The following is a 27,462-nucleotide window of genomic DNA, read 5'->3' on the forward strand; positions in this document are numbered from 1 at the left end:
CTCCAAGAGCTGCAGCCAAACCTTTCTCCCTGCAAAAATAGGGCAAAAAGCAGAGGCTGCTGCTCTTCCCCCCAGTTCCCTGTTTTCTGGCACCTGTGACAGGATTAACTCCCCTGGGAAAGCCACTTCTCCCACCACACCTCTGCTCCTGCCATGGACTGATGGGTTTCACTGAGTCATCTCTGAGGTCCTCCCTTTGTGGGACCCCACCCCGACTGGAGGACCAGTTCCTCTTCCCAAATCTCACTTCTTCCCAGAGATTTAGGTCAGGACTACACTTCTGGCTTTGCCCTCAGCCCACCCCTTCTTGTGCAACGCCCTCAGCCCTTCCTCCTCCCTCCCCAAAACAAGCTGAGGAACCATTCCTCCCACTTCCCAGGGGGAAAACAAGGCCTGGTGCACCTTCCCACCCACCCAGCACCCGGGAGGTGCTTCTGCTCCCACCCTGGAGTTCAGAGCAGCAGCTCCAAGCGGGAACTGAGGAGGGATTTCAAAGAGCTCTCCTGGAAAGCCAAGCCCAGGCTGAAGGAAAAGCTCAGCCCACGTGTTGGGGGTTCACCCCTCAGGTGAGCTGGGGTGTCTCCTGGCACGGGGGCCTTTGGCACCAGCGCCCTGAGGTGTTTCTGTCCCAAATTCTCCTGCCAGCCCAGCCCATCCCGTTACCTGTGGACTCCTGTCACACTCTCCTCCACTATCCCCTTGATCTTCTTAAACATGTTGGGATATTTCTTGTAGATCCAGTGAGTGAGATCTCCCCCATCATCCAGGATCTGGAAAGGAAACAACCCCAGTCAGTGCTCTGAGGGTCCAGTGAGGCCTCCAGAACCCAGAGAGATACCAGGGATAAATCATTCCATGTTCTGGCACCTCAAACCCCACAGTGTGAGCCAGGTGGGAACACTCTGGTTGAGCATTCCAAGCGGGAATGATGCTTCATCAATAATGTCCTGGAGAGGCAACAGCTCAGACAAACACAGCAAACCTTGGTGTTAATGAAGAGAACTGAGGAATTATGGAAAGTGGCTGTGCAGGCTCCTCTCTCCCTGTCTCCCAGAAGCACAGATGGAAAAACCTCTGAACTGGGCAGAGCCATCAGCTCTTCTGATGTGACTGGGAATGGAGGAGGAGGAGGAGGATGGAGAAAGAGCAGGATGTAAAAGGAGGAGGGTGAAGTGCCAGGGAACTGTGCTGACCAGACTGGCTGAGAGCTCATCACCCCAGGGCATGACTATCATCATCACCATCCTCCTCACAGTCACTGCCATCATCATCATCATCATCACCACCACCACTACCATCACCCTTTTTGCATGTTCCCCACTCCCACACCAAAGAATTCTGCCTGCATCACCATCACCCTCCTCTTCCTCTGTGCATGTTCCCTACACTAACATCAGACCTTATCATTATTATCCTCCTCATCCCCTTCTTTGCCTGTTCCCTACAGCTCCTGGTGTGGCCCAGGGGTGCCCTAAAATCCACGTGCCAACCCTGGGCAGAAGCACCTCCACTCGTTGGTCACTGGTGGAGCTTGGCTGGGCCCCTCCTGCTGAGGGTCTGCAGCTTTCCCAGGAAAAATGAACACTCCCACACGTGGCAGAAGCCCCATTTGGGCACAAAGGTGACATTCCTGAGCTTTGCCATGACACAACGTGGTGGCTTCTCATCCATGGACAGAGAGTTCCTTGGAAATATTATGTATTTTCACCACCTTCTCCTCTCAGAATGGCTGGATTTGCCACTGATGTGCAGCAGCTGCTCCTCCAGAATGTCTGGGAAGCACAGGCAGAATGTTTAGGAGCATCCATGCAGATCCAGCTCTTGAGTCTCCGGGGCATTCCCAGCTCCATGTTCCATCCACAGGGAAGCAGAGGCAGGCGAGGGTTAAGCAGGCTGGGCAGCTCTGCCGGGCCAGCCCAGGTAGGAATCCAGCAGCCTGGAACTGAGCAGCCTGGCTCCCAGGACATCTCCATTTCATTAATCCCCATTTAATAGGGCACATAATCCTCTTCTAAGAGAGAACTCTGGGAGCTGGAAGTTTCCTCTTTCCTGGGAGAGCAGGGGATGTAAAACCCCCAAGCTGAATCCACGGGGGAACCGGTTTTGAGGGAAGGTCACCTCTGTGTGGCAGCCCCGACCATCCAGCAGCACAGCCCCACAATCCTGCAGTTTTCCCAGCTTTATGCAGGTTGTTTGCCCTCATTCCCATTCTTCCAGGCAGTTTTATTTTTTGGGGAGGGGAAAAAAGCCTTTATTTGAGGTGCAGATGATTTCTCCAGCAGAAAAGCAGCTCCTCCAGGTGGGAACCTTGGTGGGTGTTTCTCTCTCCAAGCAGAACAAATTCCCATTGCTGTCCCTTCACCCTCCCTCAGCCCTTCCATCTCCTGTTTTCTCCAACAGAAAAATCTCTGGCTCTTCCAGGAAAGAAACTGGTGTCTCCAGGTGCCATTTCACCACCTCTTAAACCCACCCAAGGCCCCGTTACCACCTCGTCTCCCCCTGTTCCCTTCCCAGCTTCCCAAACCACAGCACGTGGCTGATCCTGCCCAAACCAAGTGGATTAAAACTGCCCAGGATTAGCTCAGCAGCGTGCCTGAAAACAATTTGCTGCAGAAAATGAGTGAGGAAAACACAAGGAGATGGCAGGAGGGAGTGGGGGGAGATGGCACCGAAATCCCCCCGGAGGCAGCGCGGTCCTGGATCAGGGAACCAACCTCCCAGTGTTGCAGATTCCGTATTTTTCAGGAAAAAAACCCTCCTCTCTGAGCCATTCCTGTCCAGACAGAGCTCCACTCTAAAGGTCTGGATTCTCAGAGCCCTCCTCTGAAGGTCTGGATTCCCAAAGCCCCACTGTGAAAGCCTGTGGTTCCCAGAGCACTCCTCCTGAAGGTCAGCCCCACTGTGAAAGCCTGTGGTTCCCAGAGCACTCCTCCTGAAGGTCAGCATTCCCAAAACCCTGATTCCCTGAAGTTCAGGAATCCCAGAGCCATTCCATGAAGGTCTTTGATTCCCAGAGCCATCCTCTGAAGGTCTGGATTTCCAAAACCCTCCTCTGAAGGTCAGAATTTCTGGGTGGTGAGGCCCTGGCCCAGGTTGCCCAGAGAAGCTGTGGTTGCCCCTGGATCCCTGGGAGTGTCCAAGGCCAGGTTGGGATAGCAGAAGGTGTCCCTGCCCATGGCAGGGGTGGCACTGGATGGTCTTGAAGGTCCCTTCCCACCCAAACCATCCTGTTTCCATGGTTCCACACCTCTCACACCTGTTCTTCACCCTGTTTCCAGTGTCCCATTCCTTATCTCTAAAGTCCAGCGTGCAAATCTCTGGGAATAGCTCCGAGGCACTTGGTGCTCTCCTCAGTTATCCCTGTGCTCCAGAAGCAGCTCTGGGAGCAGTTCTGATGGCTGGAGACACGTCAAGGGCTCTGAGCAGATCCTGGGAAAGCAAACCGTGTGTTTTCTGGAATGCTGAGTTGTTCAAACAGCGACGTTTTGGATGGGAAGTGATCCCTCAAAGACAGTCTAGACTCCGACTCGGAGCTTGGGGGTGGATTTTTTTGACATTCCCTGTTCTTCTCAAAGGTGACAGAGAGGGAATGAACAGGTTTGGCTGGAAGGAACAAAAATCCCACCTCAAAGGAGCCGATACCGGCAACAAACCAACCCGGAGCCGCGTTTATCTGCCACCTTCCACTGCTTCCCACCTAATTTAGATCACAAGCTCCAGGGCTCCAAAGCTTTGGGGAAACATGATGAAAACAGCACATTTGACAGCTGAAAATTATTCCACTCACGTAGTCCCAGGTTCTCTGTTTTCCCTGGAAACAAGGGCAGGATAAAGCAGCGGAGCAGAGCTGGGTTACCTGAGGTTTTGTGCTCCTGCAGTAAGAGCAGGTTCAAAGTGTGGAAATCACCTGAAAATCTGAGTGTTGTTCTGGAACAGAGGCTTTGCTTAAGTAAGAAAAATCCCATCAACCAAAGGTGAGAATTTAATGGCGAAAAGGATGAAACCTCGTCTCAAAAAATACTGATTTTGAGCCATTTTCGGTGGGTGCATTAAATGAGTTCGGTTTAAACCGCAGCAAGACACTCTGGAATCAAACTAAGCACCCAGAAAACTTTGCACTAAGGCAGCTGTGCTAATTTACAAAGGAGTTCAACAAAACCTTGCTTGGTGGGCAAGACCCAGAAGCCATTTAACCCACCTTCTCCCCGACCCCACAGCTGGGAGAGCGGGAGAAGTTCATTTCCCACAGGACACAGCTCATTGCAAAGCACTTGGAAGGTAAGGGAGGTGCTGGCACTGAGCTTTGAGTGCTAAGTCAGGTCTAAATTAACAAGGAAAACACCAGGCAGCACTAAACCTGCCTCCTTCTCCTCCTCCTGCTGGCCCTGCACGGGTCCATCCCCAGAGTCACCCCCTGTGCCCCAGAGGATCATCCAAACCCTCCTGGAGCTCTGGCAGCCTTGGGGCTGTGCCCACTGCCCTGGGGAGCCTGGTCAGTGCCAACCACCCTCTGGGGGAAGAACCTTTTGCTGAGATCCAACCTGAGCCTGCCCTGGCACAGCTCCAGCCACTCCCTGGGTGCTGTCCCTGGTCCCCCCAGAGCAGAGCTCAGTCCCTGCCCCTCCCCTTCCTACAGAAAATAATCCAAATGGCTCCAAACCTGCTTTCCATGGCACCCAAACTGTTCTAAACTAATCCCTACAGATACATATATTTATAAACACCTCAATCCCAGGGGGATCCAGGACTGGGGTGCCCCCATCCCCAAGGCCATGAGGGGTGTCCCCAAAAGCTCTGAAAGGGTCTGGGACAGGAACACCCCAATCCCTGGGGGGTTTGAGACTGGGATACCCCCATTCCCAAGGTCCTGAGGGATGGGGACCAGGGGGATCCAGGACTGGGGTACCCCCATTCCCAAATCCCAGAGGGGTTGGGACACCCCCATCCCCAAAGGCCAGAGGGGTCTGGGACAGGGGCACTCCCATCCCTGGGGGGTTTGAGACTGGGATACCCCCATTCCCAAAGTCCCTGGGAGTCCAGGACCAGGAACCTCCATCCCTGAGGAGTCTGGGACAGGGACACCCCCATCCCCAAGGTCCCTGGGAGTCCAGGACCAGGAACCTCCATCCCTGGGGACTCTAGGACAGGGACATCCCCATCCCTGGGAGGTTTTAGACTGGGACACCCCCATTCCCAAGGTCCCTGGGGGTCCAGGAGCAGGAACCTCCATCCCTGGGGACTCTGGGACAGGGGCACCCCCATCCTTGGGGGGTTTGAGACTGGGATATCCCCATTCCCAAGGTCCCTGGGGGTCCAGGACCAGGAACCTCCATCCCTGGGGAGTCTGGGACAGGGACACCCCCATCCCCAAAGCCCTGAGGTCACTCAGAGTCAGTTCACTCTCATCCACCCCGAGGGACCCACGAACCAGAGCTGGGCCCCCCCGGCTGTGACCCCACGGTCACCCCACTCACCATGTTGGGCTGCCAGCCCTCCACGTTGACACAGCGGTCGATGCACCACCAGAAATCATCCTCAGACTCTCCCTTCCAGGCAAAGACAGGGAAACCTGGCACAGAGAGAGGGAGATGTGCCAGCACGGCCTTGGCAAATCCCGCGGGATCGGCCCTTCCCACAGCCCCGCTCCCCACACCACCACAGTCCTGGCTGAGCTTTCCACATCCCCCTTCCAGGAGAAGCTTTGGACACACACACTGAATGCACACACTGAAGGCAGCACTGGGAGTTGGCTTTAGCCTTCCTCACTTCCTCCTCTCCCTCAGGAAAGAGCTGCACCCACCACCAGGCCAGAGGCCGACACGCTCCAAACGATAATATTTATTTCCAAAACGAATGTTTCCCTGAAAATTAGGTGTCATACCCGCTTGTTAGGCATGTCAGCCCACTAATTTATTAATGAATTAATGATTTATTTGAATATATTCTGATTTATGAGCAATCAGGACTGAGCTTCAGGGATTGAGACCTGGTAACGGGCAAGATGGTGGGTTTGGCTTCTGGGTCTTCCAGGTCTCCAGGTCAAACTCTTGGCCTTACCCAGGTTAAAACCCCCGGCCTCATCCAGGTAAATCCCCTGAGCTTATCCAGGTAAAACCCCTGGCCTTACCCAGGTAAAATTCCAGACCTTATCTAGGTAAAATTCCAGACCTTACACAGGTAAAACCCCTGGCCTTACCCAGGAAAAATTCCAGACTTTACCCAGGTAAAACCCCTGATCTTACCCAGGTAAAACCCCTGAGCTCACCCAGGTAAAATTCCAGACTTTACCCAGGTAAAACCCCTGAGCTCACCCAGGTAAAATTCCAGACCTTACCCAGGTAAAACCTGTTTTCAGTCTCCCAGGTGAGCACCAACACGCTCAGCTTCTTTTTTATGAATCATTTCCCCCCTCAAAGTCTCTCTTTCACCCCTTTTAGCCAAAGTTCTGACTCAAATTTACAGCATTTAAATCAAATTTAGCTTTGTTTCTCTTAACAAAATAACTTCCAGCTTCAGGTAGCCCACTCAGCTCATTAAGGGCATCACCATTATTTTGTACCACGTCCTTTTATCCTCCAGATTAAAACCATTCCAAGGTTTCCAGAGCACTGGAAGGGATGGATTGTGTGCCATTACCTCGTACGGGTTTATTCTAAACCAAAAATAATTAAGGGGGAAAAAACTCTAAGAGGTGAAAAACGAGATAAAACCAAAGAAATCCTTTTATAAAAGTCAGGAGTAACGAGGAGGGAGGTGTTTCCTACCACTCTCAGCGAGGGCAGCAGCCACTTCGTTGAGGGTGGAGTAGATGTTGCAGGCGGCCCATCGGCACTGGGCACCCAACGCTCCCAGAGTCTCCATCAGCACCTGGGAACCAAAAAACCCCGGGAAGATCAACACAAGGAGCAACACACAGCTGGGGGGTTTGTTTGCTGTTCATGGGAAAGCTTCTGGGGGGGGTCTCTGAAGTTGGTTTTAAGCTTCAAGGCCAGGCTGGACGGGGCTTGGAGCAACAGCGGGACAGCGGGAGGTGTCACTGGACGGGCTTTAAGGTCCCTTCCCACCCAAACCATTCCATGGTTTTATGATTTTTGGGGGCCTCTGAAGCGGGTGTTAAGCTTCAAGGTCAGGTTGAACAAGGCTTTGAGCAACTTGGTCTAGTGGAAGGCATCCCTGCCCATGGCAGGGGGTGGAACTGGATGGGCTTTAAGGCCCCTTCAAACTCAAATCATTCCAGGATTCAGTGATTCTCTGGGACCCCTGAAGCTGGTTTTAAGCAGCATCAGGTTTGTTAGAAAGTTGCACAGAAAAGAATTTTTCAGTTAATTTGCATTTGTGAAACAATTTTAAAAGGCTGACATAAATAAGAACTTCAAAGTATATATTTTTATATATATATATATATATATGTATGCGTAGAGATTTCACTCAGCAAAGTCCCAAATCCAGCCAGGAGTAACCACTCCCGAGGGGAATTCCCAGCCCCTCGTGCCCCCATTGACCCCCTGGGGGCCGTTGCAGGGGCTCAGCAGTGGCCCAGCCCCGTGTGGGGTTGGGGGCCGGCCCTCACCGCGGTCTGGGCCGTGATGTGTGTGCAGCCCACGATCTTGGCCCCCGCCAGCGGCTTCTCCCCCTGAGCTCTCTTCCTCAGAGCCATCAGCGCGGGCATTTCTGCAGGGAGAAGGGAAAACAGGCTCATGAATGTGATGGAAAGAGGGATGAGGACAAGGACAAACAGCAGCACCACTCCCTGCCCCACTGTCTGGTGTTCCCATGAACTTGTACAGCTGGGGCAGCTTCCAAAGAGGCCAAAGCCTTGTGAGCAAGCCCAAACAAGTGAAAAGGACCCAATATCCCTCTGGATTTTCTCCCTGCTATCTCGGATGAAGCACCATCCCATGTTCAAATTTCTACCTGCAAGTTCCCAAGTGAGGCTGGAGGAAAATCCGTTTCAGACTGAGGAGAACTTGGGACTTCCTGCCCTGCCCCTCTTTTCCCGTGTCCCTCCAGTTTCCTAACCCCTTTACTATGGACTTCTGGAGATAATCAAGCTCAAATTTATTTGATGGATTTCATCTTCTCTACCGATTTTAACAAAACATGTTGGACTGTAGAACAGCCCTTCAGGAGTTGTTTGGTTGGAGCTCCTCGGCACAACCCCGTAACTCCTCTCCCGTCCCACAACGCCCCACCAAAGCTCTCCCATCTCTAACAGGCATCGGGAACTCACCGACACACCGAGCCTCAGAAGGGGATCTGGGGGAAGGAAGGACCCCAAAAGATGACCCAGGACGAGGTGGAGCTGGAGGGAGGTGCCCCATGTACCTTGCTCAGCGATCTCGATCTCCCGGCGCCCGAACTCGGCCTGTTTGATGTTCTTCACGCAGAAATCGCTGCTGCCTTTGGAATTCTTCTGCTGCTTGTCCCGGGGGGAGGTCTCATCGTCGGAGCTGTCCGTGTAGGAGGCAGCTGGAGGGGGGAGAGGAGGTCAGAAACAGGACAAGACATTCCCTGGGGCCACAGCACCTGTGGATGATCCATGGCTGAGCGTGGCCGTGGATGTGTTTCTCCATGTGCAGGTGCCACCTCCCTCCGTCCTCAGCTGGGATCTGCCCTTCTCCCACAGGGACCATCTCCCCAGGCAGTTTTACCTGGGGTGAATTCCTCACTCTTATCTCCTCCTACTTCAACACCACACCAGAGGTAATTAACAGTGCCCATGTCCTCCACGGGCCCATCTCCGCAGCCTTCTCCCATCTCTCTTCCCAAAATTTAAGCCTTTACAGCTCTGAGGGAGCCACCAAAACCACCCAGGACTGTTTCAAGTCCTTCCCAAGTTGTAATTTAAGGCAGCACAGACACAAGGCCCTATTCCATTCCAAACAGCATCCTGGTGAAGGCTGTGAGTTGATGATTATCCAGGTATGGTGGCATTCCCAGTCCTTGGATTTGCTCAGTTTGGATGCTCCTCAGTGAGGACCAGGAGCTGCTGCTTGGGAGGATCACAAGGAAACTCGTGAGGAAGAAACTCCTTCCTTGGGAGGATGGTACAACACTGGCATGGACTGGCCCCAGAGGTGGTGGCTCTCCATCCCTGGGGGACTTCAGGAATGGGTTAGAGAGCCGTGGATCCCCTGATCCCACATGGATCATGGTCCCACGGAATCAGATTAAGCTGCAGGTTTAAGACCAGGTGTGGATGTGTCAAAAACTATCTTCCTTTCCTATCAGTGCCCTCCAAACTCCTGGTTATGGAACTGGACTATGGCAGACACGTGGAGGTGCATGGAGAAGCCCTTCATGGAATTAGAAATCCCCCTTTCCACTTATTTTGATGACTAAAATCACGCGTGCTTATATAAAATCACATCCATTTTCAGTCTGAGTCACGATGAATTAACCACCACTTCTGCTTCCACTTGGGATCAGCTGAGGAGATTATTTGTGCCATGTTTTCCCCTGGAATATGTCCCTACCGTGGGAAACCAAACCTCTTCCATCTTTTAGGACAGGCACCAGCAGTCAGAGCAACGTGATGAACCAGAAACCATTGCTCCTCTTCCCTTTCCAAAGGACCTTCCCAGGACCCAATTCAAAAGCCTCATTCCCTGTTAAACTGCCTGGAAGTTTTACTCCAAGCCTTTACTCCCCAGATCACGTGGAACTTGTAAAATGAACCCGAGACCTGTCGTCCAACTCAGTGTTCCACAAGAGGATCTCCTTGCTTGGACAGCCTTATCCATGGCACCAAATGGTCTGTTCCAGAGGAGGGTCTCCGTGGTGGAACAGCCCAATCCATGACATCATATTATCTGTTCCAGAGGAGAATCTCCATGGTGGAACAGCCCAATCCATGACATCATATTATCTGTTCCACAGGAGGATCTCTGTGCTGGAACAGCCCAATCCATGACATCACATTATCTATTCCAGAGGAGGATCTCCATGGTAGAACAGCCTGATCCATGACATCATATCTGTTCCAGAGAAGAATCTCCGTGGTGGAACAGCCCAATCCATGACATCACATGATCTGTTCCAGAGGAGTTTCTCCATGGTAGAACAGCCCCATCCATGACAGCCTTGGATGTTGGCCAGTGTCATGGATGGCTCCAAATGATGGACACCCCACACCCTGACGAGCCCTCTGTCCTCCCCAGCACCACAGGCACAGTTTCCAGGAGGGAATGCTCTACAGCCCAAGGGATTTGTTCTCCCCAGTGCTCAGGACAGATTCCCCATTTCTACCCCAGTCAGGAATTAGGCAGCAGGAAGGGTGAGGAGTTCTTACACTGTCATGGGGAGATGGTTGAACCCGTGGTCTCCACCACCCTCCAGAGCTCCCAGGGAGCTTTCCAGGGGCATCCAGACCTGAAGTTGTGACTGATTCTGACAGCCCCTGCAGAGGAACTGGAGCAAAGAAAACCTCCCTCTGCCCAGAACTGCTCTGGTGGCATTTTCACCCCAAAAAAAACCAAGGAGTTAAACCCTCCACCAAGGAGTTAAACCCTCCACCCCACCCCGGCCGTGGGTTTGTCTTTCCTGCAGGACCCAACAAGGTGGTTCCTGTCCCTTCTGGCTCCTGTGAAGCACTTGGATGATGCCAAGGAAAAAAAGCTTAGTGCGGTTCTGTGGGAGCACCAGGCTCCCCGGGACCCACACGGATCCTGAGCCGCTTACGGGGGGAATTAGGCATTGCTGGAATTCCTCTGGGAAGGCTCCATCCTCAGCGGGGTGTGAAAGGCAAGTCCAACCCTGCAAACCCCCCCCTGGAGCCCCGAATTCAGGGTGTTCACAACCCTGCAGGCCCAGGAGCCCGGATTAATAACAAAAGGGCACCTTATATAAAACCAAACTCTCGGACAGCAAGGACTCCAGAAGGGAGGATTAATTAGTTCAAGGAGGATTATTTCCTTGAAGACAGTTAATCTGAGTGGAGGTTTCTTTAAAACCAGCCATTTTTGGTTCTGGGGGCCGAAAGCAATTTTTTTATCAAAAAAAAAACAACAAACAACCCTGCCTAGAGTGGCCAGATTTTCTTGTGTAGATTGTTCTTTACTGCTAAATACATATAATATATAAAAGTGTTTACAGAACTATGGCAATTAAATGAATATCATTAGTGTAATAGAACAGCATAATAATTTGTAACAGTCAGTTTTGCCTCTGCTCTTCTGTCAAATGAAAAACAAACACAGAAAGGAAAGGATTCCTGTCACCTGGAAATATCCAATTAGCTGATGGATAGGCAGCCTCCTAATTATCATCTCAACTCACCCAAAAGTTGATTAATGAAAACTCCCTGCCTGGGGTTGGCAATTCTGCAGAGCTGTGAAGCATTTTAATATAAATTATATTATGTGTATTATGTCTTTGTATCTCTGCCCAGACAGGCTGGGGACTCCAAATCCTTGGAAGTGTCCAAGGCCAGGCTGGACAGGGCTTGGAGCAACCTGGGCTAGTGGAAGGTGTCCCTGCCCTGGCAGGGGGTGGCAGAGGGTGGGCTTTAAGGTCCCTTCCCACCCAAACCATTCCATGATTTGTATATTATTTGCAGATGCATTGAACTCCATCCACGTGTGCCTTTTCCAACTCAGGATATTCCACGAATCCACGATTTCAAATGGAACAACACGAAAGCAGCAGCAGGTCTCAGGCACTGTTATCCCATGGAAAAATGCTGGGGAGAAAAGGAGTGACCTGCACCCGTGTCCTAACCCAGCAAAGCCCAGGTCAGAGCCTAAACTCAGCCAAGCTTAGCTTTGCTAATATTTCAGGTGAGGATCCACTCAGAGCTGCTAAAACTGGCAAAATTTAGGGCAAAAAAGGGACAACCTGCCCCTGTCACAGCCCAAATAAAGACAAACCTGGCTGCTTCTCTATACAGCCTTCCCAAAGTTCTGCAGCAGCACGAGGGTGAAGGCAGGGGCCTTGAATTCCAGCTATTCCTGTTCCAATCCCACCCACAGAAGGTGGACATGGTGTGTCACACACACTGCTGAGTGTCTGAGCATTCAAAGCTGGGCTCCTGTAAACCACCTGGTCCCCCCAAATCTTTGCTGGAGCAGATAATGACCTGAATTTGGCAGAAAGGGAAAGGACAGTTTGTGAAATTGAGGTAAAATTTAAGTAAAATTGACCCAAACACCCCCTGGACTCCAGAGCAGAGCTCCCAGCTCGGTGCCCTTCCCTGGCTGGCAGCAGCAGATGTTGATAAAACACCCGAGTGTGTCCTGGGGCGAATAAATCGCTCCCAAACGGGGCAGAAAACAATTAATTTCCCCAGTGAGAAAAATTAATCCCTTTAAATGAAGTGGAACAACCACAGAAAACCAGCGGCTCGTGGCAGATCCGGGTAAGAGACTTGGAATTCTAATTGGAAGAGGGGGATCAGCACCGTTGGTTTTGTCATTCCTTGGACTTCACAGCAACTGAGAGGTGACGTTTTCACGTTCCACAGTGTCTCTGCTGGTTTGTCACGGAATCATGGAATGGTTTGGATTCGAAAGGAGCTTAAAGATCCTGCTGTTTCATCCCCCTGCCATGGGCAGGGACACCTCCCGCTAGCCCAGGTTGCTCCAACCTGCCCTTGGACACTTCCAGGGACCCAGGGGCAGCCACAGATGCTCTGGGAAAGCTATCCCAGTGCCTCCCCACCCTCATTATTCCAGTTTTGATGGGCAGGAAGAGCAAGAACCCACAGCTGTTTGCACACCCATCCTTGCATCACTGCAACAGCACTGGCACTGCCCTAGAATTTTGGACCAGGATGCTGGAAAACTGCCTTCCCAGAAGGTCTCAGGGAAGAGCTGCTTGGTTTAGGGTCAATTTTTCACTCACATCCATCACTTCCAAACCTTGAGACCTCCCTGCACTTCGTGGGTGTGCAGGGAAGGGAAGGGAGCTGGGAAGGGTCTGGAGCAGCAGGAGGGGCTGAGGGAGCTGGGGGGGCTCATCCTGGAGCAAAGGAGGCTCAGGGGGGACCTTCTGGCTCTGCAAGTCCCTGCCAGGAGGGGGGAGCCGGGGGGGGTCGGGCTCTGCTGCCAGGGAACAAGGGACAGGCCAAGGGGAAACGGCCTCAGGCTGGGCCAGGGGAGGGTCAGGTTGGGGCTGAGGAGGAATTTGTTGCTGGAAAGGGTGGGGAGGCCTTGGCAGGGGCTGCCCAGGGAGGTTTGGAGTGCCCAGCCCTGGAGGGATTTCCAAGCCCTGTGGATGTGGCACCTGGGGACGTGGGTCAGTGGTGGCCTTGGCAGAGCTGGGGAATGTTTGGACTCAATGTCTCCGAGGGCTTTTCCAACCTAAACAATTCTGTGACTCTTCCCCTCCATCATCACCTCTCTTCTCCTCATGCTTCTTCTTTTCCAGCTTTTTCCCATCCCAGGAGAACTCAATGGGTTGTTCAGACTGTGCTACTGTTCAGTCTGAGAAGGGGAACAACAAAGACCAAGATGTTCCAATGGGATTTATCCCTCCATCCTGCAGCCACCCTGGGAACTGAAGTCTTCCATCCTGGCTGCCAACCTCCCGCTTCCAGGAGGAGGGAAATTCAGTATTCCCACAAGCTCATTAATTGACCCTGCTGATGCTTTAGCAGGAGATGGTGACTGCAAGGAGCACTGGGGAATTCCCCAAAGATATTCCAAGCTCTTCCAGCTGTGAACCAGGAGAGAACACGATGACACAGGCCAGGCCAAGCAGAACAACAAGTTCTTCAAAAACGACAGTCACAAAACACTCCCTGGTGCTCAGGGATTGGATGGAGCTGTGGATTCCAAAGTGGGAACAGAGCCTGGGCTGATGCCTCCCTCTGGAAAGGACAGCATGGTCCTGTCCCCTCATCTCCAATATCCTCAGGATCAGGGAAATGAGCGGAGAAACACAAAGGAGGGATTCCATGCAGGAGTTCAGGAGGAGCTCTGGCCACCAGCCAGGTTCGTGGCAGTGTCTCTGAGCCATCAACCAGGAGCTGGATGTTGAGTTTCCAGAGGCTTTTACACTTAATTAAACCAGAGCTTTAAACCTCTCACTGGGTTGGATGAGGTTTGGAGCAACCTGGGATAGTGGAAGGTGTCCCTGGCTTGGAATGGGATGATCTTTCAGGTCCCTTCCAAGCCAAACCATTCCATGTTTCCATGAAACTACCCAATAGCTACCCAGGCTCTCCTCAAACCTGCTGTGACCTGCCAAATATCCCAAAAACACATCCAGAGAGATTCACTGCTCAGACTCCAGCAGGAAAAACACGTTCAAAAAGGCCCTCAAAGGTCCTCACTGCTCTTTCAAAGACTCCAATCCCACGTGCAACAGGTAAGTCCAAACCTACAGCGGGATCCACATGGATTTGTTCAAGAACAGGAAGGGAAGCAAGAATAGAATGGAGAAACGTTGTTTTGCTGAGCCTGGAAGGAAAAGGAAGGGGGAGAGAGGAGGGAAGGAGGCAGGAACTGCACACGAGGGCTACAAGGAGAGATGAGAAGCGTTAAGAGCATCAGAATGACTTGATTTTCCATCCAACCACACGCGAGGACGAGTTAAAAAAAGCAACGACCCTCTTTCCACGCCTCCCCTCCCCACAGTACCGACCCCCCAGCAGATCTGGGAGGTCCCTGAGGGAAAGACAGGACAAAACCCCAGGGTGTGCAGAGTCTGGAGAGCTGCCCCCCTCACCTGAGCTGTAGCTGTCCGTGGAGGACTGCGAGATGGAGCGGGACAGGGAGCGGCGGCCGATCTTGGACGGGCGCTTGTTGAACTCCTGCTTTTGGTCGGCAAACTGGATCTGTGGGGAGAAACCAGGGAGCTGAGCCAGACCCGAAACACCCGGCAGGAGATCAACCCCAGGAAGCCAGAGCCTCGAGCAGACACCCACACCGTCCCAGCTCTGGGCTGAACCACAGTTCCCGTTGTTTGATGGGGACAGGACACGTTAAACGCCCTGTTTGGTTTAATTCCAGGCCCTCCAGCAGGGATTAGAGATGTCACTCCAACCCACCCCGTTGGAGAATACAAGTATTTAATAATATTGTATTTAAGAGCACACAACTTCACCAGACAAATCAAGGAATTTGGGAAAAGCCATTAAATCCCAGCAATTCTCCAGGCTGGAGAGCTGGATTTCCCAGGAACGTCCACAAGGAGCTGCAGCAATGGATTAACACCAATATTTGGTGGTGTTTTGCTCAGTGAAGAGTTAAAACCTGTTTCCATCTCTGTCACCACCAAGGAATGAAGATTTCAGATTCCCCCAAGACCCTGAGCACAAGAGATAAATATTTAAGCCAGCCAAGCTGATCTGCTCCAAGCACACCAGGACAGAAGGGATAAGCAAATTTCCCATTTTTTTAACAGGGAAATGACATTTAACCCTGGTATTCACAGAGGAATCTTATTCTCTGGGCTTGGTTTTCCTCCAGCTTTTGGTTGACAAGAACAGCAAAGAGGAACAAGCAATCAGTATTTCTTTATTTCCTCAAATCCAGGTTTTCCCACGAGCCAAATATCTGCTCTTACAGGTGATTTTGGGGATTTTAGAGCAGAGACTCAGCCCTCCTGTGTCCTTGATGTGCACCTTGGGTTGGACCTGTCTTCACTCTTCCCTGCTCACATCAGCACCAACTCCACGGGGCTTCACGAGCATCAGATACCTCAACATCCCTTTTAATTCATGGAATCCTGGAATGGTTTGGGTTGGAAAAACCTTAAAGCCCATCTAGTGCCATCCCCCTGCCATGGGCAGGGACACCTTCCACTGGCCCAGGTGGCTCCAACCTGGCCTTGGACACTTCCAGGGATTCAGGGGCAGCCACAGCTTCTCTGGGCAACCTGTGCCAGGGCCTCCCCACCCTCCCAGCCAGGAATTCCTTCCCAGTATTCCATCTAAACACACCCTCTTCCAGTTTTCTCTGTATGTGGTTACTGGGTCATATTCAAATGTATCCTAAAACTTGGAGTTTGAGGAGATATTTCCACTCCTGGTGCTCATCCCTTCCTGAGCCAACCCTTGATGCCCCCACTGCATCCACGATTCCTGTTAAATCTCAGGGAAATTGGAATCACGACTTCCAGTCGCTTGGACTTTGCTCCGACCATGAACTGACTCGTTCTGGTGCAGCAAGAGTCAAATATTTACACCTCTAAATTACTGAAACCCATTAACTTGGGTCTATGAACGAGCCCCTCGGGGTTTCCTGAGAAGTTCTGCAGTTGTTTCAAGGAGTCATTTCAGCAGAAGGAACTGGACCCTGTTCTGGGAATTCCAACTGGAGCTCAGTGGTTTAAGTGGCAGCACTTGAGCTGGGAGGAGAGGGGAGGGGAAGGAGCTGGCAGAGGATTTGCAGCAGCACCTGGGAGGTTTTTTCCCTGCTAATCTTAAACCAACCAACAGAATGACATCGGATCAGGAAACACACACGGGAGGGGAAAAAACCAGGACAAACTCATGTTCCAGCCAGAGCCCCAAGGAGGATTAACACCCCGAGCCCGGCGGGACGGGGGCTTTGCACACACACACCTTTATGTGCCTTCTCTAAGAAGCTGCTGGCCTGAAATAACATCCTTTTTTTTTTTTCTTTCCCCTTTTTATTCCATTAATTTAAAACAAATCCCCCCCCACGGCTGAGCAGCTCCATCAAAGCATCAGGTTGTCGGTGTGAAACGACGCTGGGATGGGCTGGGATTCCAACCAAGGGGGAATAATTTGTGCTGGAATTAACATTTCCCTTCAAGGACACTCAATGTGACTGTTCCAGGCAATGCACCAATACTGGTAACCTGGAGCTCTCTGAGCCCTTTCACATCCAAAACCAAGTATGAGACTAAGCAAAGTCAGTCCTGAACCACACCAGGCAGAACCAGAACTAGGCTTTATAATAAGCCCTGCCCTCCACCCCCTTCAGGGTTTAAACCCTTTAAACTACAAGATGGGTTTAGTTTTAGCTGAGCAAGGAACTGACCCCTCAAGAGGTTGAAGGAAGCTCCAGGAAAGGAAAATGTTGGGAAGGGGCCAGGCCAAGGCTCAGATCTGCTTTTACCTTGTGTCGACCAACATCCTTTGAGCAACAGAGGGAGCGGGCAAGAAGGGCTGCTGGAATTCCATAGAAGCATGGAATGGCTTGGGTTGGAAGGGATATTAAAGATCATCTCGTTCCAGCCCCCTGCCATGGGCAGGGACATCTTCCACTAGACCAGGCTGCTCAAATCCCAAGTAACCCCACGAGGCAAGACAGCACAACGCGCCGGGAACGGGGGACATCCAAGATGGGGATGGATGAGAACAGTGATTTGGTTCCAGCCTGAGCTCATCCAGCTCACACCAAAACACCCCTGAAGGCAACAGCCACCCCTGCACAGCCTGGAGCTCCAAGGAGAAGCTCTGAAGCCTCTGAGAGCTGCAGCTCCTTGGATTTAGGAGCCCAACCTGCTCCCAAGGCGCCGCTGCTTTCAACTTCCAGCAGGAAAAACCAATTCAAGCTGGAAAACCTCCCCGCCAGATGTGCAAGGCCAATGACTCCTAAGATCAGGTGTGTGCTCACCACATTTCAAATGAGCCAGGTCTCACTTCCACCCGGGGCTCCTGCCACAAAACTGTGCTCCTTCACCGAGAAAAACCACTCCCGTCATCCAAGGTTTTCCTGGAGAATCTCCCTGCTCTCAACCCCATCTCCTCCTCCGTTGCAGTGCTCCGAGGAACAACCCCAGAGACACGTGTTTGGCTCAACTCCATCACTGAAACCTGCTCCCAAGAGAAAATGGAAAGAAATTCTCCGGAGATCGGGATTTCCCCCGAGCAGTCGGCTCCAGAAACGAGCGACCGGGCTGGGGTGGAACAGCAAGGAAAGGAGGAGGAAAAGAGAGGAAAAACACGAACGGAAAAACGCAGTTCTGGTGCTGAAGAGTGCCCTCACCTGGGCTTTGATCCCCGAGTCCCCGTTGACATTGTACTTCTTCTTGTTGGGCATGGCAGTGTCCCCGCCGGCTCCGCGTCCCTCCGGAGCAGGGAATGCCCCCCATTTATACCTGCCCATCCCGCTCTGCTTTCAGCTGCGGGGTGGAGGCACAGGGAGGGAGGGAGGGAGGGAGGGGAGGAACCGCTGGCATTTTCAGACTCCCTCTTTTTTTTTTCCCCCCTTTGGCAGGGAAGGACCCCAAGACTTAATGAGGCGTCCCGGCAAACAAGCCCCGCTTGTGTTCCGCGGGGAATTACAGCGGTTCCCGACCTCCAGACAGTTGGCGGCCGGTTTGAACGTGGCCTGGCTTGTGTGTGCATAACAATGCCTTATTTATGTAACCAGAACAGTTCCCTGCTCGCTATAATTAACTTGCTAATTAAGCTCTTTTAACTCGGGTTCTCCCCCCCTCCGTTTTCTTTCCCCCCCCCCCCCCCCCCCCCCCCCCCAATGTCAGATGGTTTCGTTAATGGAGCCTCATTAGAAGAAAATTAACTAATGAGCAACTAAAACAACGCAGGCATTTGGTACGTGGCAAAGTGGTTTTTAATTATGTGGGTCCTCGCTCTGCCCCCCACGGCTGCAAGTGCACAGTTTGTCCTTGGAAGGGTCCACACTCCCACTCCACACTCCCACTCCACACTCCCACTCCACACTCCCACTCCACACTCCCACTCCACACTCCCACTCCACACTCCCACTCCACACTCCCATCCCACTGTTCCCGTGCCAGACCTTTCCTTTTAGGATCATGGAATGGGTTGGGCAGGAAGGGACCTTAAAGCCCATCCCGTGCCACCCCTGCCATGGGCAGGGACACCTTCCACCAGCCCAGGTTGCTCCAACCTGGCCTTGGACACTTCCAGGGATCCAGGAGCAGCCACAGCTTCTCTGGGCAACCTGTGCCAGGGCCTCCCCACCCTCCTTTTTCCCATTATTTCTTCCTTATAGCTGGTCTCTTCCCACCTTGCAGGTTCCTACTGCAGCAGGAAAAGGGCTGTGGATGGAGCAGACCCACTGCAGGACAATTCCTTTAACTGAGTGGCTGGAGTTGTTATCCAGAGATTTTTGTCCCTGACAAGGTACCAAGGACAACCCCCATAAAGAACCTCAACATCCTGCCCAGAGAAGCTGTGGCTGCCCCTGGATCCCTGGAAGTGTCCAAGGCCAGGTTGGAGCAACCTGGGAGAGCGGGAGGTGTCCCTGCCCATGGCAGGGGTGGCACTGGATGGGCTCTAAGGCCCCTTCCAACCCAACCCATTCCATGATTCCATGATCTGCTTCCAAAGGAGAAGGAGCTGGGAAGCACTGGGGCATCATGGATTGACCTCAACACCACTTCTGACTGACTGTGACACCAAAGCTCCCCCAGCTCCATTTAGGATCCCAAACACCTGATTTACAGCTGATTTACCACTGATCTGACCTAATCTTGCTCCTCAACAACTGCCATGCTTGCCCAGAGGATGGTACACACTTGCCAGGGAAAACTGATTCCAAGCGGCTCCTCCAAAGAGTTCCTGCAGAGCAGGACGTGCCATGATGGCATTTTCCACCTCCCTGGCAAATTTCAAGGAATCTACTGAAAGGATAAGAATTCCCAGGCTCTAGGAAAGCAACACCTGCTTTGTGGGGGGAAATCCCCTCCCAGAATTCCTCAGTTATAGAATAACTGAAAAACGGAAATATGGAATATTTCCAGTGTGGAAGTGTCAGGGAATGTGAAGCTGGGATCAGCACCACCTGCTTCAACTGACACTCAGGTCAATGTTGTGTTGTCAAGGCAAATTTTTAATTTTGACCATTATTGGTGACCCTTTTCCTGCAAAATCCCAAGGGAGACACTTCAGTAAATTGGTTAAAAGCCCTTTAAGGGGGTACAAAGCCCATCCTGATGGTACCACCAAAGCCCAACTACTTTCCCAGTAGGTTGTCACATCAAAACACTGAAATCAAAAGGCTTTTCCTGGACAAAAAAAAAAAAAAAGCCTTTTTTTCAGCTGAGATCGAGACACTAAAATTAAGAAACCCTCTATCTCTAAAAATAAATACATATTCTCTAAAAATAAAAGTTCTTTCCTTCACCTCCACTCAGGAATCTTCTGCAATTCCTGTGTCAGTCTGGGCCAACCAGATAAAACCAGGGAGAACCGTGTTCAAACCCAGTAAATTGTTTTTGTAGTCAGAGCGTTTTAAATTGATTCTTAGCCATGGACATTTGGGTTTTTTAAGGAAACAAGGCAGAAAACAAGAGTTTTCTGTGGGATTAAGGGGGCACAAGCTCTCCAGCTTCCAAATCCACCTGAAATAAACTTGGGAAAGAAAGAGCAGGTTATGGAGTGAGTTAAAATCCATCTACTCGTGGATGGAACAGCAGGAGGAGGAGGTGATCTCCAAGAACTGCCACTGCTTGGCCACAAAATTCCTGGGAACTCTTTTCCTGGTGGGAAAAACATCTCATCTATTGATGATGCCGAGAAATAAAATGAATTTACTCTTTTTTTAAATAAAGGAGGGTAAAGGCTGGAGGAGAAATGATTTCCCAGCTGCGTGTCCAGAGCTGAGGGGACCCACAGGATCATCCCGGTGTCCCACCGGAGCCCAGGGATGGCAGCTCCCAGCCCAACCCTCCTCCTGCTGCCCTCTCATCCCTATTCATGGAGGGAAAGCTGGTTTGCTCCAGAGCTGCTGCCAAGCAGATACTTCATCTCCTGCTCCCTTGTCCCTGGGAAACTGGAGAGGGGTTGGCAGAGCCCGGCTCCCTTCCCCGGGCTCAGCGGTGCCAAACCCTCTCCGTGCTGGGAAGGAGCTGCATCCCTCAGCTCCAACAGCTTCTGCTTTCCCAATCCACCTCCCAGATCTCAGCACTCCAAGGGAAGGGCTGTCCAAAGCCACTCATTCCCTGGTTTCCCAGGGAATTAATGTGGAATCCTGACGGCGCTGCTCACCGAGCCAAAGCTTCTGCCAGAGCTCCAAGTGCTTCAGATTCCAAGTTCTCCAGGCAAAAGGTCACAGGGAGACCAACTCCAGGATTAACACACACCTTTAACCCTTCGGCATCTTCCCTTTGGGAATGTGCAGGTTTAAGGTGGTTTTACCTGCAGGGCTTGGGACAGAAAGGACAGGAACGAGGAGTCACCCACCTGGGCCAGAGGGATTTCCAGGAGTGTGGGGAAGTCAAATCACTGATTCCTGGAGGCACCACACCAGTGCTGGGTCATGGAATGATGGAATGGTTTGGAAGGAGTCTTAAAGATCACCCAGTTCCACCCCCTGCCATGGGCAGGGGCACCTTCCACTGTCTCAGGTTGTCCCAAGCCCCGTCCAACACTTGGACACTTCCAGGGCTGGCACACCTTGGCATTCCCTGACAGAGCCCCTTCCATGGTAACAAACAGCAGCACTTAAACCCAAGGCATGGCAAGAGCATGGGGCCATCCCTGCTGCTGGAATTGGTGGGAGCAGGGAGGAGAAATCCTTAAAAAAAAAAAGAAAACAGCAAATACCTAAAGCAGGAAATTCCACTGGGGACAAAGGAAGGACAAGGAAGAGAGAAACCTCCTCCTTCAGCTGTGGAGCAGATCCCTCAATCCATCCCAGCTCTGTGGGGCACAGCCCCACAACAAGGGCTATTCCCACACTTCCTCAACTTGCAATGATGGCTCAGGTGTGTTTTATACCAGAAAAAAATGTGGGATCTCAACAGTTGGAGATGGGAAACACCTGCTGAGTCATCACCAGCCTGGGCAGCACCTGCAGCACTCCCAGATCCCATCCTCAGCCAGCATCCCATGGGATCTCACAGCTCCTTCCCACCACACTGCCCAGCAGCACAAGCTTCCCTAAAACACCTGGGGGTTTTTTTGGGAAAAAGGAAAAGGCCACAGCAAAATGAACACCTCTGCTGTTCCCTGTCTAACGATTATTAGACTGTGCAATTAGAGCTCATTAAACCATCCCCCCATGACACACCCTGAAACCTTCCCCAGACACAAAGCCAAAAGGTGTTCCTGCCCCACACGCTGCAGAATTCCCAGAAGCTTTGAAAATTCGGAATTTCCCCTCCTTTGGAGCCTCCAGTGGGATGAGGGGTGAGGAATTCCTGGCCCACGAGCCCACACGGGAGCCCTTCCCTGACTGCTGTGGGGACAGAGGAGGGCTGGGTTGGATACCAGGGAAAATTCCTGCCTGGAAAGGGCTGCCCAGCCCTGGCACGGGGCAGGGGTGGAGTCCCCATTCCTGGAGGGATTTCCAAGCCCTGTGGCCGTGGCCCTTGGGGACACGGGTCAGTGCTGGGCAAGGGTTGGACTCCATGGGCCCGGAGGGCTTTTCCAACCCAAATGATCCCGGGATTCCATGACTCAATCCCAGCTCTGCAAACCCAGAGCTGACCAGCTGCAGATCCCAGACCTCCCGACCATCAGAGTTCCAGAATGTGGGAAAACTCCCATTTTAACCTGCTGCTTTTCCAAGGAGCCGTTCCCTGAACACGCATCTGCCAATATTTAATTACGAGGGGTGAACTGAGGCAAAGGAAGGACCTTGGTGAGAACATTAAGACCTAAAAGGCTCATTGAAATAATGACCTTAAAGATAATGAGCATTTTAAGGCCCAGGCCTAATTATTTCTTGAACTGTGGCCGTTCACTCCCACACTGACCCGAGAAAGCACATAAAATGCAAATCAGGCAAGTTAAAAATCCTGATTAAAAACATCCCTGGAGGACATAACCCTGGGCCCCCTGGAGATGGATTTGGTGCCACAGCAGCTTTAACCATCCATAAAATCATAAAACTGCACTGGAAAAGGCAATTACTGAGGCCATGAGGAAAAAAAAAACCCAGTCTATTTAAATAAAGTTTTTGTCATTTGGTTCTGATCCCAGAGGCACTAAATCCATAATGGAGAAAATGAGAGAGGGGGATGGATCTGTAGAGGGAGGTTTGTTGCTTGTTTTTAAGGAGAACTTCACACTTTTGCAGTTAAAAATCCACATCTGAAACAGCAAATGAATTGCAAAAGTTTGTCACTGATAACCCTTAAAGTGCCAAATTAATTCCCCATATAAATACAATAAATTATATCATATAAATATATATCATATAAATATGATATAATTTATATATAACATATATTAATATATAAAAATATATTATATAATTATATAATATTATATAATTTGATATTATTTGGGGGAAGGCTGAAAGGATCATTCTCTATTAAAATGAGTGAGGAGCAGGACAATAAACTGGAATTTTACAACAATAAAATCCACAAATCTTAAGAAAAGGATAGTGGGATACAAAAAGTTGGATATTAAAGGGGAATAATGACATTTGAACCCAATGCATGGATGTTATTTGTAGATAAATATCAAATCCCCTCATAGCAGCACCAGATTTCCAACTTTTTATTACAATAATCCACGTATTTTTAGAAGAACTACCAGGAGGGACGACTCCCAGACCAGAAGCCGGAGATGTGAGCGGGAATCTGGGAAGAGACAACGAATATTGAGCTGGAATTTCAGTCCTTCTGGAGCACCAGGAGCGTTTCTGGACCCCGGGGGACACGCGGAGCCAACCCGGCACAAAACCTCCTGTCCCTGAGCACCGCCGGGTTTTTGGGGCAATGTCATTGTATCTCCAGCTGCTTTGGGAATTCTTTCCACCAGAGAAGCAGGGAAAAGTGTATTTTAGTGCCTGCTGCCGTGGATTCTAAACCCCTGACCCACCACGGTGCCCCGAGGGGCAGCTCCGAGTTTTAGAGGTTTTGTGACAGCAGAACCTGAGCTGATGATCCAAACCGAAGCGGCTGCCGGTGGAATTCCAAGTCTCCCAGGACACAAGGAGGTTTCTCCCACTCCTCTTCCCCACTGGCTCCAAAATCATTACAAAAATTAATTGTTAACAGATCTGCAGGATGGGGTGACCTGGGGGCACCAGCCCCCCGTCATTCGGCCATTTTCAATGAGCTCGTTAATCTCCGACTTTAACGACCCTCATTCCAGCTAAGCCCAACATGGAGACCTAAAGCTCCCTCCAGGAATGGAGCCCCCTCCATGGCTGGGTGCTGGTTGGAATGGGAAGGTCAGTAACTCACCATCCACTCGGGCAGGTGGAAAGCGGAGGCGCCGGCGCCGCTGTCCCACATCTCCCGAGGTGAATCCCTCAGGCTCCCATTTCGGGATGCAGTGGGATGCAGAGGGATGCACCAGCCAAGAAGCCCCCCCGAGCTGCTCAGTGGGGCTTCAGGGGCAGATCTTCTCCCAGCTGAGGTCTCCGTGATGATCCAGCCTCGTCAGCCGAGCCTTCGAGGGCAGCTCGGTCCCTCATTCCCACCAAAATCCCGCTCCGGGGAAATGCTCAGACCCAGCCCGTTTTCACAGCTGGGATTTCCCATCGAGCTCAGCTCTGCTCAACACCTGAGCCAAGAGCAGGCTCCCCGTGGTGTGGAGGAGACGCCCACCCATCGCCCGCTGATGCGCTGATATCCCGATGGATCCCAGAGGTATCCCTGGATTTAGACCCGGGGGTCTCCTGCAACGAGGGTTGTACCTGGCACCGCCCCAAGGTCCTGCTGCCTCAATCCGAACTGCACGTGGACACCTCGAGAGCCGAAGGACGCTCAGCTCCCGGTGGATCCTGAACTTCCCAATCCCGTGGCCGAGCGCGGAACGAGCTGGATGTGTAAGAACGCCCGGCATTCCAGCCCGATCCCGGGGAAAAGCCGGGATGGAGCGGCTGGCGGGGCTGCAGCTCCCTCTGCTGAGCGCACTCGGGAGGCGAAGAGCACAGAAGGGAACATTTTGGAGAGACAGCGATTGCCCAAGGGATCTCCTGCCCCTGCAAGGGCAGCATTCCACACCCGGCAGCTCCACAACATCCCGGACCGGGACACGAACCAAATCCTGCTCTTTGCAGCGCTGGACACTCGAGCTGAGGCTTCAACTCCACCGAAACTCTCAAAATTCCACCCTCGGGAACTAACGAGCAGCTTTCTGAGCCCACTTTGGAATTCCATCAGCATTCCCAGCCACGGAGCGACCGGGGTGAAGCCCAGGCAGGGGCTGGCAGCACTCCCTGCTGTTCCCCCTTGGGAATCCCCCTGCTCCGGGGGAAAGGCTGGCACCTGGTTATATTTTGGGGGGATATTTTCCTGCTGTTGGTAAGTTCACCCTTCCAGACTAAAAGGAGCTTCTGGTCAGTGCTGCCTTCAGACCATCCCATTCCCAGCTCCAGACCATCCCATTCCCAGCTCCAGACCACTCCATTCCCAGCTCCAAGCAATCTTGAGCTTAATCTGTGCCAGGGAAGAAACAGCTGTACGGGTTTTGCACAGGACACATATTCCCATGGAGCCAGCAAAGGGTTTTCCAGAGCCCTCACATCCCTGTCCCGGCGCAGAACGTGGAATCATGGAATCACTGTGGCTGGAAAATCCCTGACGTGAGTCCTTCCCATGGGCTGCAGTTTTTCAGGAACTGCTCCAGCGTGGGTCCCATTTTTCCATGGGGTCACTCCTTCAGGAATTGCCTGGTCCAGCAAGGGTCCCTTTTTTCCATGGGGTCACTCCTTCAAAAATTGCCTGGTCCAGTGAGGGTCTCTTTTTTCCAAGGGGTAACTCTTCAGGAATTGCCTGGTCCAGCAAGGGTCCCTTTTTTCCACAGGGTCACTCCTTCAGGAACAGATTTGCTCCAGGGTGGGTCCCTTCCACGGGGTCAGTCCTTCAGGAAGTTTTAGCCCAGAATGAGGAAATAAGGAAAGAATGAGGAAACCAGGACTTGTTTTCTCCTTCCTTAACGTGACCCCTTCATGTCAGAGGTGAAGACAACAGTGAAAACCCAGGGGAACAAAACCTTCCTGGTGCTCCCCAATATTCAGTTGCCTGTGGATGGTGATTTCCAACATCCTTGACTCAAATAATGTTTATCACTAAAAAACAAATGCGTTTCAGAGCAAAGAACGGTTCAAACCTCAGTAAATATAAAGTTTTCCGTAACCAAAGGCTGAGCAGGACTAAAGCCCTGACTGGAGAGCCAGAATTAGCAATTGCTGTTGGAATACTCAAAAAAACACGGATTGCCCTTCCTGCTGAAAAGTTGGGCACGATTCCCTGACAGAAGGACGGGAAGGAGCCAGCCCTCAAAGCTGGAATGTTGGAAGAACAGGGAAACGGGATGAATTCGAGCTGAGAGGCTGCAAGAGCCCCGCGCAGGCACGAGGGGGAGCGAGAGCCTGCGGGAAAATCCCAGCGTTTAAGCCCTGATCGATTGGAGAAATCCTGGAATCCCGGGGGCAGTTCTGGGCCCCTCAGCCAGGAGAGACCTGGAGGGGCTGGAGCGTGTGCAGGGAAGGGAAGGGAGCTGGGAAGGGTCTGGAGCAGCAGGAGGGGCTGAGGGAGCTGGGGGGGCTCATCCTGGAGCAAAGGAGGCTCAGGGGGGACCTTCTGGCTCTGCAAGTCCCTGCCAGGAGGGGGGAGCCGGGGGGGGTCGGGCTCTGCTGCCAGGGAACAAGGGCCAGGCCAAGGGGAAACGGCCTCAGGCTGGGCCAGGGGAGGGTCAGGTTGGATACTGGGGAAAACTTCTCCATGGAAAGGGTTGTCCCCACCCCTGGAGGGATTTCAGAGCCCTGTGGATGTGGCACTTGGGGACATGGTCAGTGGTGGCCTTGGCTTGGACTCCATGGTTGGACTCCATGGTCTCCATCAACCTCAGTGATCCCACCAGCTGGATCTAAACCCCACTCACTCCTTGTTCTGAAACTGTTCCCAAATTCACAGTCTCTTAAATCCCAGCTGCCCACTTTGCCCCATCACGACACATCCCAACCAACCCAATGGATGGGATATTGGGAAAGAATTCCTGCATGGGAGGGTGGGGAGGGGCTGGAATGAATTTTCCAGAGAAGCTGTGGCTGCCCCTGGAAGAGTCCAAGGCCAGGCTGGACAGGGCTTGGAGCAACCTGGGCTAGTGGAAGGTGTCCCTGCCCATGGGATTGGGAATCATTTCTGCCTAAGGAAAAAGGGGGTTTAATCCCAGGGAACGGGAATCATTTTTGCCCAAGGAATGGGAAACATTATTACCCAAGGAAAAAGAGGTTTTTAATCTCAGGGAATGGGAAACATTTTTGCCCAAGGAAAAAGGGGGTTTCCCAGGGAATGGGAAACATTATTACCAAGGAAAAGGGGCTTTTAATCCCAGGGAATGGGAAACATTATTGCCCAAGGAAAAAGGGGGTTTAATCCCAGGCACTGGATGGGCTTTAAAGTCCCTTCCCACCCAAACCATTCCATGACTCCACAATTGTCCCCAAAGCTCCCAGGGAACACCTCAAAAGGTGAGTCCTGGGAAAAGGCCACGACTGATGAGGAAACCACGCCCTGAGAGGGAAAATGAAGTTAATGAGCAAAGCTTTAATCAGCGGACCTTGGTGTAATCAAAAATCCCCTGGAACATGGAATGACAGCCCAGAGCTCCCCGACTTGCCTTTTTCCCATGGGAAGAAAGTCATAGTGTGT

At 51.9% G+C, this 27,462-nt stretch overlaps 1 protein-coding gene across 2 annotated transcripts in view; it reads right to left on the bottom strand.

The window, feature by feature from the left end:
- The window catches only part of AHCYL2 (adenosylhomocysteinase like 2), a 76,579-nt gene that overhangs the window by 10,674 nt on the left and 38,443 nt on the right, over positions 1 to 27,462 (bottom strand). Inside the window, exons 1-7 of one of the 2 annotated variants that reach the window (XM_027732735.2) lie at positions 17,901 to 17,977; positions 14,668 to 14,776; positions 8,326 to 8,469; positions 7,571 to 7,671; positions 6,765 to 6,867; positions 5,475 to 5,569; positions 664 to 770 (exon numbers count right to left, since the gene is read on the bottom strand). In XM_027732735.2, the coding sequence (XP_027588536.2) occupies positions 664 to 770; positions 5,475 to 5,569; positions 6,765 to 6,867; positions 7,571 to 7,671; positions 8,326 to 8,469; positions 14,668 to 14,776; positions 17,901 to 17,954 (713 nt within the window). In that variant the 5' untranslated portion in view covers positions 17,955 to 17,977. Of the gene's footprint in view, positions 1 to 663; positions 771 to 5,474; positions 5,570 to 6,764; positions 6,868 to 7,570; positions 7,672 to 8,325; positions 8,470 to 14,667; positions 14,777 to 17,900; positions 17,978 to 27,462 lie in introns of those variants that run through there. The other variant, XM_027732734.2, reaches the window with a different exon arrangement.

Source organism: Pipra filicauda, unplaced genomic scaffold (assembly GCF_003945595.2).
Source record: "Pipra filicauda isolate LSUMZ 115617 unplaced genomic scaffold, ASM394559v2 scaffold566_size300873_pilon, whole genome shotgun sequence".
Lineage (NCBI taxonomy): Eukaryota > Metazoa > Chordata > Aves > Passeriformes > Pipridae > Pipra > Pipra filicauda.